The sequence below is a fragment of the Typopeltis vanoorti genome, chromosome 1 (genome assembly GCF_054136105.1).
Source record: "Typopeltis vanoorti isolate ZY-2024b chromosome 1, IOZ_Tvanoo_1.0, whole genome shotgun sequence".
Lineage (NCBI taxonomy): Eukaryota > Metazoa > Arthropoda > Arachnida > Uropygi > Thelyphonidae > Typopeltis > Typopeltis vanoorti.
The window spans coordinates 99,823,647-99,839,454 of record NC_143549.1 but is presented as its reverse complement, the minus strand read 5'-3'; the positions used below and the strand labels follow the sequence as shown (position 1 = coordinate 99,839,454).

The 15,808-nt window shown below is 38.4% G+C and overlaps 1 protein-coding gene across 1 annotated transcript in view; it reads right to left on the bottom strand.

Moving 5' to 3' along the window:
* The window catches only part of LOC150110251 (uncharacterized), a 653,148-nt gene that overhangs the window by 110,473 nt on the left and 526,867 nt on the right, over window positions 1-15,808 (bottom strand). Inside the window, exon 18 of the mRNA XM_090398596.1 lies at window positions 8,530-8,644. Coding sequence (XP_090254722.1) covers window positions 8,530-8,644 — 115 coding nt within the window. The remainder of the gene's footprint in view (window positions 1-8,529; window positions 8,645-15,808) is intronic.

Below are 15,808 nucleotides of genomic sequence, written 5' to 3'. Positions count from 1 at the left end.
CTGAAAACCAGGTGACCAAATCTGGGCACAATAGTCCATGTGTGGCCTAATCAAAGCCTTATACAATGGAACAAGAATCTCCCTACTTCTACACGTCAGTGTCCTCCTCATCATTCCCAGAAGTCTTTGTGTTGTCTTCACAATTTTGGCGATGTGTTGTCCCCTAAATTTTAGATCCTTATCCACTATCACTCCCAGATCTCTTATTTCCTCTACTTCCAACAATATATTCTCACCAAACATAAATTCTGCATCCCATCTTTGTTTTCCAAATTTTAAAACCTTACATTTTGCCACATTGAACTCACATCCCCATTTGCTTGCCCAATCACTCAATTTATTCAAGTCTTCTTGCAAGGCCACAACATCTTCACTACTCTTTATGGTACGTCCCAACTTTGCATCATCTGCAAACAACTGAATATCTCCATCCAAATCTTCGCCAATATCATTAATATACAAGTTAAATAGTAATGGCCCTAAAACAGATCCCTGAGGCACTCCACTAGTGACTTTCCTTTTCCTGGATATTGCACCCCCATACACAACTTGTTGATACCTATCAGATAGCCAGTCTCCAATCCAATGCACTAATCTATTATCCAACCCCATCTGCTCTAGTTTGACTGTCAACTTATCATGAGGTACTCTATCAAAAGCTTTTGCAAAATCCAAGTATATTACTGTGTATCCTTCTCCTCTGTCCAAGGAAGCAGTCACTTTATTATAATAAGTAAGTAGAATACTAAAACATGACCTCCCTTTAGCAAATCCATGCTGTCCATCAAAGATTATACCATTGTTGTCAACCCAACTCTGGATCCTAGTTCTCACAAGCTTCTCCAGCAACTTAACCACAACACCTGACACACAGATAGGCCTATAGTTTGATGCTTGAGTTCGATCACCTCCTTTATGAAGTGGCACAATCTTGCCCTCCTTCCACTCCTTAGGGACTTGACCAAGTGGAAGACTCATATTAAAAAAATATGTCAAGGCAGGTGTCAACTCTCTGGCACATTCCTTCAGAATACGCGGTGATATATTATCAAGTCCCACAGCCTTATTTACATCTAGTTTACTCAACTCCCCAAACACCTCTTGCTCACTTACAGTCAGTCTCTCCTCCCCATCATCAACTGCCCTCAATCTCTCCATGAAGTCACATTCACAAGATTGAAAGATCTTTATGAACTGCTCATTAAGTATCTCCACCACACATTCTGCAACAGCTGTCTTTATACCATTTCCTCCAATCACTGTCATCCTTCCATAATCATTCTTTCTTTTGCTGGCTACATATCGAAAGAACTCCCTAGGATTCTTTTTAGCTTCATTAGCTAACTGCTGTTCATACCTCTCTTTAGCTACTCTCACCAACCAAGTCACTCTCCTTGCCTGGTCTTTGTAAAACTCATGAAATTGGTTACTTCCACTTCTCTTAAGATGCCTCCACAATGCCTTTTTTCTCTGTATTGCATGCTTAATCTCTTTATTCATCCATCTCACACCTAACTTATTTAACCTTCTCACCCGTGGTATACATTTAGACATCGCATCCACTAAATATTTTTTGAAAATCCCCCAAGCTGCATTGATCTCTTTTCCAGCTAACTCCTCATTCCATGCTACACCTGCAAACTGTCTCCTGAGCTCTTCATAATCACCTCCCTTGTAGTTCCACATATACCCTTTTTTCACAGGGGTCCTTATTGAAGGACAAAGTAATAAAATAAATATCATTCACTACAGAATCCTTCCATTATCATGACATATCTTAAAATTATATAATTAAATAATAACTAATAAAATTCAAGGAAAATACATGAATAATAAATCTTAAGTAAAAGACTAACAAATAATATATAACAAGTCTTGCTTAGGATATGGTAGATTATGTTAAATGTGAATGAAGAATAAAAACATACAAAATAATTTCATTCACAGTTTAACAGAGCCTTTCATTAGAAGACAGGGTATTCAGGGCTGATATAATTGTGAGGAGGCGGGACAATCATGTGAGTTAATACCCCTTTAGATAATTACTAAAGAAAGAGCCAAAAGGCTTCAGTTGGCTATGTAAAATTATATAGGCAAATTGGATACTAGATCTATCATTATTTCTAAGCTGAATGTCTGCGGAAACTATGAAAGTTTCATAAGTTGACCCGAGAGCTTATGGAAATACAACCCTCAGCATCCCTGAGTCATCTTAGCTTGCACTACTTAAAAGACACAAATGCTGCCTAACCCATTTAGATATTTCTTTTCCACTAGATGTTGTGGTAAACCTCTTCTGTACCTCCTGGTATGGAATGGTCCATTCTGGAGCTTTTCAATCTCTTTCTCACCCTACTTCATTTGATATGATCAATGAGGTTAACTAAGAGAGAACATCCAGCTTACTAGCTTGATATTCTCCCTCACAGCTGATGCATGTTCTAAAGTTAGATAGCAGAATTAGGTCCATGTGAAGGCCCTGGTGAATTTGACAATAAAGGATTCAGCATCTTCCACAATTATTTTGCCAGATTTATTGCAGGCACATTTATTCCAAGCAATAAATGTGCCTGCAATAAATTCCAAGGCTATCTCAGGAATTTATTGCACATAAGCCAGCAAAGATTGGTCGATTGGTAGAGACTGCTACTAATGGTGCACGCAAAAAGTTAAGCAAGTTTGAGCACAGTTAGTAGTTGAAAGGGTTAAATCATTGAATGCTGTTGGCACATTCTCCCTCTGGACTCCCTGGAGGTGTCACATAATAAAAAAAAAAAAAAAAATCAGCTGACGCCTTTTTATTCCCGTATATACGGGAGTAGGCGAGGCCATTTAGCCCTATCTAACTTTTGGAGACTGAGTGGGCAGTTCAATCTCCACTGGTACCCAATCAGAGACAGATGGCCCAAGGCTATCACTAATTAAGCGGTACGCAGTGAAGAGAGACGGCTCAAATGTGCCGCCATCTCGTGGTCTCTAACCCTAACACAATATATTTAATGTCTGAAATAATGTGGGTTCTACGGTCGATTTTCTTGAGTTTACAGGACGAAAAACCCGAGTTTCCGGGAGGAAAAACCTGCTTGCCCGTGCCAGAGATCGACTAACTCGGGAACCGGTCGAAAAAAGGCTTAGAAAAATTTCCTCTAGTCGCCGACTAGACTCGAAACCAAGACTTCCTTCGTGCGGCCTAGCGCGGTGGTGTGCAAACGCCACATCCACTGAGCTACACAGGCTCAGTCACATAATAATAATAATAATAAATTCCTGGAAGTAGACCTTGAATGCCAGGGCTATTCCAGATGATATACCTACATCACAGCAAGCCATGGACCTTGTCCCTTTACTGAAAAGAAGAGTACCATGGGTGGTCTAAGAGCAGAACTAGGATAATCCAAAAACTATGCTCTATAGACTAATATAGCCTTAAGTGGTTTATAGCCTTAAAGTGCTAATATAGCACTTTAAAAGTGCTATATTAGCACTTTTAAAGCCACTTAAGGCTTCCATCAAAAAGGATGGTACTCGCATGTCCCAAGTATGTATACCAATCCACTTGGTCAACCAAAACAGTTGGCTGATATCACATCTTTCAATTCATGCTATATGTTATCCAAATCATATGCAGATGGCAACCACTTGTGCCATCTGGCAATAGTTTGATTAGCTGTTTGAACATCAACGAATTTCTGGTATTTAAAACATATCAAACAATGTGGAATATAGACCCCCCCCCCTTTCAGTGTATTTTAAATTATTAGTACTATTATTATTATTACTACCCCAAGACCTCATGGGTTCAAAGACTCATCTGGGAGGGGCTTTTATCTCACACACACACACACACACACACACACACACACACACACACACACACACACACACACACACATCTCATCATACCGTGTCTTAAACACCTGAAACTCCTTGCAGACGCCACACTCTCAGGCAAGGCATTCCAATCATTCACAACTCTGCACGAAAAAAACCTGCTATTCACTCCCATACTCACACCCTATTTATACAGTTTCCAGGGATGAACTCTGGTTCTCACCTGATCTCCCACTATTCTCTGTAGAACTTCTCCACCATTGATCCTATAACAACCCCTTACCAACTTGTAGGTCTCTATCATATCTCCCCTCTTCTTCCTGTCCACCAGACTCTGCAAATTACATCTTCTCAATCTTTCCTCATACTCGACATTCCAGAGGTCAGAAACTACCTTAGTCAGTTGCCTTTGGACCCTTTCAACATCTCTTCATCCTTCTGAAAACCTGGTGACCAAACCTGGGCACAATAGTCCATGTGTAGTCTAATCAAAGCCTTATACAACGGAACAAGAATCTCCCTATTTCTACATGTCACTGTCCTCCGCATCATTCTCAGAAGCCTTTGTGTTGTCTTCACAATTTTGGCAATGTGTCCCCTAGATTTTAGATCATTATCCACTATCACTCCCCAGATCTCTTATTTCCTCTTCCTCCAACAATATATTCTCACCAAGCATAAATTCTGCATCCCATCTTTGTTTTCCAAATTTTAAAACCTTACATTTTGCAACATTGAACTCACATCCCCATTTCCGTGCCAAATCACTCAATTTATTCAAGTCTTCTTGTAGGCCACAACATCTTCACTACTCTTTATGGTTCATCCCAACTTTGCATCATCTGCAAACAACTGAATATCTCCATCCAAATCTTCGCCAGTATCATTAATATACAAGTTAAACAGTGGCCCTAAAACAGACCCCTGAGGCACTCCACTAGTGACTTTCCTTTTCCTAGATATCGCACCCCCATACATAACTTGTTGATATCTATCAGATAGCCAGTCTCCAATCCAATGGACTAATCTAATATCCAACCCCATCTGCTCTAGTTTGACTGTCAACTTATCATGAGGTACTCTATCAAAAGCCTTTGAAAAATCCAAGTATATTATTGTGTATCCTTCTCCTCTGTCCAAGGAAGCAGTCACTTTATTGTAATAAGTAAGGAGATTACTAAAACATGACCTCCCTTTAGCAAATCCATTCTGTCCATCAAAGATAATATGATTGTTGTCAGCCCAACTCTGGATCCTAGTTCTCATAAGCTTCTCCAACAACACCTGACACACAGATACATCTATAGTTTGATGCTTGAGTTCGATCACCTCCTTTATGAAGTGGCACAATCTTGCCTTTCTTCCACTCCTTAGGAACTTGACCAAGTGCAAGACTCGTATTAAAAAATATGTCAAGACAGGTGAGAACTCCCTGGCACATTCCTTCAGAATATGCGATGATATATTATCAAGTCCCACAGCCTTATTTACATCTGGTTTACTCAACTCCCCAAACACCAACACCTCTTGCTCACTTACAGTCAGTCTCTCCTCCCCATCATCAACTGCTCTCAATCTCTCCATGAAGTCACATTCACAAGATTCAAAGATCTTTATGAACTGCTCATTAAGTATCTCCACCACACATTCTGCAACAGCCGTCTTTATACCATTTTCTCCAATCAATGTCATGATCATTCTTTCTTTTGCTGGCTACATATTGAAAGAACTCCCTAGGATTCTTTTTGTCTTCATTCGTTAACTGCTGTTCATACCTCTCTTTAGCTACTCTCACCAACCAAGTCACCCTCCTTGCCTGGTCTTTGTAGACCTCATGAAAGTAGTTATTTCCACTTCTCTAATGCTGCCTCCACAATATGACCTTTTTCTCTGTATCGCATGCTTAATCTCTTTATTCATCCATCTCACACCTACTTTATTTAACCTTCTCACCCTTGGAATACATAGTTTTTGAAAATCCCCAAAGCTGCATTGATCTCTTTTCCAGCTAACTCCTCATTTCACGCTACACCCGCCAGCTGTCTCTTGAGCTCTTCATAATCTCTCCCCCCCTTGTAGTTCTACATATACCTTTTTCCTCACAGGGGTCCTCGCACTGCTGGCAACCACCTAGGTAATCACCTCATGGTCACTCTCACCAATTGGTGAATGATTTGACACCTCATTTATAATTACGTCCTCTGATGAGATGACCAAATCCAAGACCCTTAATCCTCGTGTGCCCTCTGTTACATACTATCTGAAGTAGTTATCCCTCAAAAACTCAAGAAACTCATTTTCTTTACTTCCAGTTGCTATCTCATCATTCCAGTCTATACTGCCATAATTAAAATCACCCATAATGATCACTGTTTTCTTATTTGCGTGGCTAATTTGACTACACATTTCACTATCACCACCATCCACATTACCTGGTCTATAACAACATCCCAACAAGTATTTGATTCCATTCACCTCTATCTTACACCATACTGCCTCAAAACCACTGGCACTATTTCCGTCTTGCATCTCTACTTTGTACGGACATAACTCTTTCTCTATCATCAATAACACTTCCCTTACTTTTTTACCCCTTCTATCCTCACGAAACACATCATACCCTTCCACCTCTATTCCTTTAAAAATGTCCTACTTTTATGAAGGTTAGAGGGCTGGAAGTTTCAAATATAATGAAAATGTTCTTAGTTTGTACAAGGTTGCCATTCATATGCATCAAGATTTGTTTTATAGCTCGTTCTTTGTTCCTTCAATTTGGAATGAATCAGTTAGCCTGGAACACCAAGGAAAGTGCCATTATATTAAGATTCCACTTGATAAACTTGAGGGAGATGGGAATACTGCTAATTTGTATTCCCCACGTTGATGATGTTGTATGAAGGAGTTGCTCAGAATGTTTTTTTTACAGATTTTGGGGGATACTGCAACCCTTTTAAACCCATCTGGATAACAAATGGTAATATTCTCCCAATTGGATGTTCAGTTGGTGAATGAATGATTAAAGATGACATATCAATATATATAGATTATTATTATTATTATTATACAACACCTCAGGGAGTCCTAAGACTCATCAAGGGAGGGCACCTACTCTACATTTCTCTGTCTCCATCATCATCTACAACAGTGCCATCTACTGCCTACTTCACAGACAATCACAAATATCCATGTCCATGGTGGGATTTGAACCCACAGCCTTTTTGGTTGGCCGAGTGGATATGCTAACCACTCGGCCAACCAGGCTGGCACATATATATATGATATTTTCTTCTTGTGTTGGTGCCGCTTGCTGTTTCTATTTTTCCTGAAGATGTTCTTGAGTTAGATAGCAGAATGGATCCATATATGGACCCTGGTGAATTTGATAATGAGGGATTCAGGATATTGTTTCAACAGTCGAGATCAACACACACACACACACACATGCACAGAAACTTCCACATCCAAAAAAGCAATAAATGTGCCTACAGTAATTCCAAGGCTATCCCAGGAATTTATTAGTCTACGGCCTGCAGTTAGAGTGAACCGTTGTAGTTTGCCTCACTCTTTATTTATTGTCAATTTAATTTAAAATCATTTACTTACAGTACATATTAACCCTCAAAAATATCTAGAAAAGAAGAAGTGAATTTGAGAATACAGAATCCTTACAGAAGCGAAAAGCAATAACATTAAAAGAGAAAAATGAAATTCTAAACCTTCATGAATTCAAAAAGGAAGTGATGGAACTTGCCTCCAAATTTCAGTTGTCTCATTCCATGATAAGCACCATCTTAAAAATTTTTTTAAAAAAGTTTACATTATGTTATATTATGCTATTATAATTCAAACTGTATTTCCAAGAATATAACTCTAATGTATAACTTGGAACCTATTGGAAATTAGAGTTTGATTTGTGATGTGTGTTGAGCTCCAGTGTTGAAACAATATCCTGAATCCCTCATTATCAAATTCACCAAGGCCCTCACATGGATCCATTCTGCTATCTAACTTTAGAACATCTTCAGGAATCATAGAAACAGCAAGTGGCACCAACACAAGAAGAAAATATCACACACACACACACACACACACACACACACACACACACACACACACACACACATATATATATATGCCAGCCTGGTTGGCTGAGTGGTTAGCATATCCACTCTCCAGCCAAAAGGCTGTGGGTTCAAATCCCACCATGCACTGGATGTTTGTAATTGTCTAGGCAGTAAATGGTGCTGGTGTAGATGAAGACAGAGGTGGAGAGATGCAGAGTAGGTGCCCTCCCTCGATGAGTCTTAGGACTCCCTGGAGGTGTCTTGTAATAATAATAATAATAATCCCTTAACAATGGTTTCCAGGAACCAGTTGGGTCATAAAAGTGGGAGGTCTACTGTATATGAAATGATACATGCACCAGAAAATTATGCTACACATTAAGGAAGAAATAAAAGAACAATGCAATGGGAAGTTAGCTGCTTCTTCCTACATATAAATAGTTTGTTTTGAACATACAAAGAGTAGAAACCTTTGTTTGCTTAAATTAGAATAAAATATAGATAAAAAGAATATACAGTATTTCTTGTGAAGTATAATACAATGAAAGAATATTGTTAAAAGTAACAGTGTTATCTAATTGTACATAGATAATGCTTTGTAATTGTAATTGCATAAAAAATTCAGTCTCCTTACTTATGCCACTTTCTATTAATTTCTTGACAAGCCCACTAGGGGGAGGTTCTGGTGTGTGTGTGTCTTTCCATCGTTGAAAGTTTTCGCAACTGACTCCTTCATGCTCTGGTTCCCACTGTAACAAAAACAACATATCATAAATATGAAATATACCTGTCAACCTTCAAATTTCAGAAGATAATTTCACATGACTAGATAAAAGTTATAAATACAATATTATATATACTGTATCTTTTATATATATATATATATATATAAATGTGTGTGTGTGTGTGTAAGAAAATTAGTATGGTATTTTAGTGCAAAATAGTAACTGTTAGTAATAGCAGGAGATATATGATCATCCGGATGAGCAGGGCTGTCACCAGATTAGATCACGCCCTGAAGCAAACAATCAAATATCGCCCTTGATAGATTATAAGACAAAAATATAAGAAAATCTCCAATTGCTATTTTGTCTTTATTACAACAGAAACATTAATGCAAAACAATTGCATAATAATATTAATTAAATGTTTGCTCTATGGGGATATCACACAAAAAAAAGTGTTTATAAGCTCTTCTAAATTTAAATTATAAGCTATGTCTGCCTCTATTGATATAGTTGCTAGACCAACCAATCTTTCTTGGGTCATTGCTGTTCGCAAATAATTTTTAATCAGTTTAAGCTTGGAAAAACTTATTTACGCGCTTGCTACGCTAACAGAAATTGTTAATAGTATCCTTAGGACCGTGGTTACGTTGGGATAAATTTCTACAAGATTTTGGTTTTATCATATATATATATATATATATATATATGATAAAATTTGGTGAGGACCACTTTTCTCTTGTATTATTTTTGAGATAATTTTTAATTCTTCAAATAAATCTATTGCATCTACATCAGATGTTGTAAAACATCTTGTTGCCCTAATACGGCGCCTACCGTAATATGGCTGAACAAGCGCCCTTAATTAAGAGGCACTGTGAGGCAGGGTACCTCTATGCCACACCCTGTCAACGGTACTGTGGATGAGAGTCCTGAAAGAGGAAAGTCAAAAGTGGTGGGTTACAGAGTGTCCGTTTTAGAGAAATTATTGTTTAACTTATATGTTAATGATACTGGGAAAAGTTTAAATGGAGATATGCAGTTGTTTGCATATGATGTAAAGTTAAGGAGAATTATGAAGAGTGAAATAGCTACTGTACTTCTTCACAAGGATTCAAATTGTATGGACACATGAGTACAGGTACCAGTTCAGTGCTATGACCTGTAACGTTTAAAATTTGGAAGACAAGGATTGGATACAGCATATTCAGTTGATGGAAAATGTTTTCAAGAAGATAGAGGAATTAAGTCATCTGATGTTAATAGTGGACAAGAACCTAAAATTTAGGGATTATATTTCAAAGATCATAAGGACACCACAATGATTGTGACAATGAGGAAGAGGATATTACAAGGGTAGATGTAAGGAGGGTATTGTTCCACTATACAGTGCCTCAAGTAATCTTTGTAGACTTGGTTAATTAGTTTTTAAGGAGATGAAGACATTCTGAAATAGTCTAGAGAAGAGTTACTGATTATCAGATTTCTGGAATGTTGGGTATTAAGAATGATTGTGGGAATGTCATTTTCTTCCTCACCAGTGACCCTTCCAAGTATACAGTGAATGTAGTGAGCCCCCCCCCCCCCTCCTACGTAATTCAGACCACAATCTAGTGCTTGTCTCCCCTCTCTCCATTGAACAACTCTCACACAGCCATTTCCATACAAAAGTAATTTGGCATTATAATAGTGACAAAGTGGAATAGTTTCCATGGTCTCTATGCCTCGTTCCCATGGCCCTCAAACCCAAACATATACGCTGAATGTATCACCAAAGTAATCCTTACTGGTATGGAAACCTGCATTCCCCCACACTACTCTGAACTGCCATTCTCTAACTGGGCCTTGGGTCTCCAATATATGTGCCAAGGCTGTATAAACAAAAAATCAAGCATACTACCAGCATACAAGGCTTACATCAGGAACTCCACCCTCCTTTAGCACTTATACTGAAGCCTGAAATAGTTGCAAGAAAACTATCAGTGTTTCCAAAAGGGAGTTTGAAAGAAGAAAAGAAGAACTTGAAGTTTGTCCAAAGGACAGCCAAGCCTTTTGATCTCTTTCTCTCCAAAGTAATTGTCGTAACTTTTGTCCAACACTACTCCTGCTCTCATCATACCCAGATAGCTCTATTGCATCACAGAAAAATCCAAAAGCCTGACTTTACACTTTGGTGAAGTCAGGATATTGCATGCATAACTGAGCATGGTAAATGTCCCCAACCATTCTAGATGCCCATAGTCAATGCCCCCTTTGTTCTTGCACCAGAAAGAGATCACAAAAATATTTTCCAAATTAAACATAGGAAAGTCTCCTGGCTTTGATGGCATTCCTCAAAATGTTTGTGTACCAGAACTGACTGCTCATACGAGTATATCAATGCTCTCTTACTCCACTGTAGCCTTATCTCCAATGAATACATAACTCACCATGGTAATCCCCCCCCCCCCACAACCATTCCAGATGCCCATACTCAATGCCTCCTCTGTCCTTTTGCCAGAAAGAGATCAGAAGAATATTGTCCAAATTAGACACAAGAAAGTCTTCTGGTCCTGATGGCATTCCTCCAATTGTCCTGAAGGTTTGTGCATCAGAAATGACTCCTATCCTGTCCTGTCCTCTCATCTCCACTGGTATCTACCCCTCAGCCTGGAACTTGGCTTATGTTCAACTCATTCCCAAGAACAGTGACAAAATCAATCAACAAACTACTGCCCTATCTCATTCACCTCAATCCTTTTAAAATAACAGAAAAACCATCAATTCCCAACTCCTACACTACAACTCTTGAAGGCACCCAGCTAATAAATGACCACCATATGGATTCTGTTGCTGCTGATCAACAGGAGATCTACTCACACGTGTCACCTAGCTCTGACAAACCATGGAGAAGTTTGACGAAAAAGTTTGGAGATATCAAGCGGTTGCACTTAATATCTCCAAAGCTTTTAACTGGGCCTGGCACAAAGGCCTACTAAGCAAACTCTCATCATGTGGTCTGTCACATGATTTCTGCAATTGGATTCTCAGCTTACTGCTATGTGTGATGTTGGACTGTTCCTTATCCTCTCACTATTCAACAAACACTGGGGTTACAGAAGGTTTTGTTCTCTCATCAACCCTCCTTCCTTTTGTATATCAAAGACCTACTTCACTTGACATCCATTAGGTGTATGATCTCCATGTCAGAACTAACATGGAGATTAGTTCTGATCTCCATGCCATCCTTAATGGGGATTCAGATAACCTTGCCAATTACAATGCTAGCAAAACTCAGTTCTGCATTATTTCCCCACAAAAAAGAATCGTTTTTTTCCAGTATTATCACGACAACACTAAAATCCCTAGACAAAATGAGATTTCTTTTCTTGGAATCTCTCCTAGCATAAACACATCATTTATTAACCTTTGCCTCCTCAGCCTCAAAAAAAAAACTAGGATCCCACTTTTGCTCAAGACATTATTTCACCTCTGAACAGCTGTTAACTTTATACAAATCACAAATCTGACCAGCTATTGAATACTGCTCTCACATTTGGAGTGAGGAACTAAGAACTCCATAAAAATACTTGACTCAATACAGAAGAGGACAACTAGATTCATTAATAACCCATTTCTTACCAACTCACTCTACCCACTTTCACACAAACAGTTCGTTTTTGCATTATATGTAATGCAACACCTTGCACTTATTGATATTAAAACTATAACACTACTCTTTTGTTCAAGTAAAAAGTCTATTCAAATCTTCCTGAAGGGAATTAATATCAGCAGTGATACTTATAATTCTTCCTACCATTGCATCATCAGCAAATAACTGAAGATCTCCAGTCAGTCCACATGATATGTCGAATACAAACAAGTTAAACAGCAGGGGGCCCGAGAACAGAACTCTGGGGAATGCTAGAGTTCTGTTCTTGGGGCCCCTTGCATACACAGCAGGTTGTGTATGCTCCATCATACACAACCTGCTGGTATCATTCAGAGAGCCAATCTCTGATCCATCCAACTAATGTCTATTCCCATCCTCTGCAGCTTGTACATCAACTTATCATGTGGTAAACTATCAAACGCTTTTGCAAAGGCTAAGAATATCACTGTATATAATTCTCTCTTACCTAACATGCTTGTTACCTTATCATAAAATGCAAGTAAATTACTAAAACAGGACCTACCCTTTACAAATCCATGTTGACCATCATAAAGAATGCTATGTCCATCAACCTAATTCTGTATTCTATTCCTTACCAATCTCTCCAACACCTTGACCACAGCTGCAGTTATACAGATTGGCCTTTATATAGTTGGAGTTATATAGTTGTGGAGTGGTACTATTTATTTTGCCTTCTCTCCACTCCTTAGGGACCCTACCCACTGCAAGACTTTCATTAAATAACCAGGTCAGGGGCATAGCCAACCGTGGTGCACATTCCTTAATTCACATATAACCCAACCAACATCTGATACACCTCTGTTCCTTTCACTTCCAGTTCTCCCAATAGCTGCCTCTCTTCTATATATTCCACTGCACCATTTACACCAGTATGATAAATGCTGATAATTGCTTGTTCAATAATTCCACTATATTCCTTTGCAGCTGTTAGTCTGCTGCCATGACTATCCACCAATGTTAATCTGCTATGAATATTCTTCCTCTTGCTTGCCATGTAGTGGAAAAATTCCCTGAGTTAACCTTGGCCTGACCAGCCATCTCCTCTCATACTTCACCTTTTCTTTCTTTACCATGCTTGTCACATTTCTAGCCTGAACTTTATACTCTTCATGGGTCTAATCACCACCAACAGCCTTCTACCTCCTCCATAACATTTTCTTATCCAGCACAGCTTGCTAAATTTCACTGTTCATCCATTTCACTCCTACTCTATTTACTCGCTTAACCCTTAGTATGCAGTCACACATTGCTTTTGTCAGATACTGCCTTGTGAGCTTCTATGCATTGTCAACATCTTATCTACTCAACTGATCTACCCAATGTACTGATGATAACTGACTACAGAACTTCCTATAATCACCAGCTTTATACTTCCACATGTATCCATTTTTGGCACCTTTTCTTGTTTCATCACTTCCCAAACAAGTAGCTCATGATCACTCTCACCAACTGGCAGCAGTGTCAACACTTCATTAACAACTACATCCTGTGAAGTTATTACCAAATCCAAAACATTAAAGCCTCTAGTTGCTTCACTCACGTACTGCTTAAGATACTTATTTCTCAGAAATTTCACAAACTTACTCTCCTTGTTCCCATACACTATCTCTTCCTTCCAGTTTATATTCCTGTAATTAAAGTCTTCCCTCAGGATCATCTTCTTTTTATATGCCAACTAATTTGCCTAAACATTTCACAATCGGCATTCTCTGCATTCCCTAGCTTAATAGCATCCTATCAGATATACTAACCAGTTTATTTCAACTTCACATCACACAGATTCAAAATCTGTGTATGCACTATCAACTTCCACACTTTGCAGACACAATTCCTCTTTAATCCTCTGCAATCTGAGTTAAGCACTGACCCTTTTCTTTTCACATTTCTATCCTTCCAGAAAATTGTATATCATTCTAATTTTGTTCACAGTCACCCGCATATTTCGTTAGGTATTATGTTGGCTTTGTGTGTGTGTGTTTGTGTTAAATGTGTTAATTGTACTCCCTGAAGATGTCTCAGTGACTGAGACAAAGTATTAGAAGCATTAAAATTAGTTTTTAATCCTTTCCTAGTGCTGTCGATACTCCATTAAACCTCCATCATGAAGTTGTTCTTGCTAGACACTGCGTAAGTCACAGTCACTTATTCTTATTTACCGAGGACTGATGACTCACCTATGTGTGAACAATGCAACACGCATCTCACCATTTGTCATATTCTGGTGGTGCACTAGCACTTCACACAAGAGAGGAATGAAATTTTTACCTATTTAGCTGAGCCACGTACACTCAGGCAGATGTTATCAGATATGGACAAATTGTATGATGTTTTTAACTTTTTGCAAAGAATTAATTTATACAAACACACTTGATTATAAATTTTCTTTATATGCAGACACTGCATTGCTTTTATACATACATATTATTTACTAATTTATATTTGACTATTTATTAATACCTTGTGTATTGTTATAACCTTTGCTATAGTGCAGTATGACCATTGCTGTCCTTGTGCTAATCAACTATAAACCAACCAACTTATCCTATGTAGTGCCTACATGAACATATCAATTTGTTGTTTGTTCCCTGAAGATGGCAATTTGACATTGCCAAAATATCATAAATATTAATTAAAGGTGTTTTCTAATTAATATATTAATATATTAGTAATATATATTGTTAATTTCCTTAAATAATATCACCATGGATGACCAGTGTATAAGTCTTTCCAATGAATTACCATACTGCCTCAAAACCACTATCACTATTTCTCCCTTGCACTCTGCCTTGCATAGGCACAACTTGGTTTTCTATCACCATCAACACTTCACCTCTATGTTTGCCTTTTTTCTCTTCACGAAAAACACCATATTCCTCCATCTCTATTTCTCTCAGGATATCATTCTCATTCAACCATGTCTCACTTATTCCAACAATTTTTTGGTAAATGAACTCAGTCAATATGACATTTTCTCTTTGTTTCTGATACTTCTATCATCTGTATACAACTATAGAAATTCAACAATTAAAAGGCATCAACCTTTCTCAAGCTGTGCTCCTCCTGTCTACCCCTGGCTCACCCTGCCCTCCCTCCCCATTTCCCTGTCTGCCTTGCTCACTTGTTCTCTCAATCCTCACACTCATGCTATTCAATTCTCCATTCATAAGCACCACTTCAATCTCTCCTCCCTTATGCTTCTGCTCCTCCACATTGCTTCTTACTTGTTCAGATCCATTCTCTGCACTCATTACTCTCCCTTCCAACCAACTACCTCTCCAGGTGACTTACACTCTTATGCAAATCCATTTGTCTCAATGTCCTTCCTCATTGACAAACCACACTCCTTCCCCTTCACACATTTCTGCTAACATCATTCTTGCTCTATGTCTCAACTCATCACGTTTATACCTGGGCAACACAGTGACTACCTTTTCTACCACACTATTACCTTATATTCTTCTCAACAATCTCCTCATATCTTATTCTTAGATTATACTTGTTTTCAATGAAGTCAT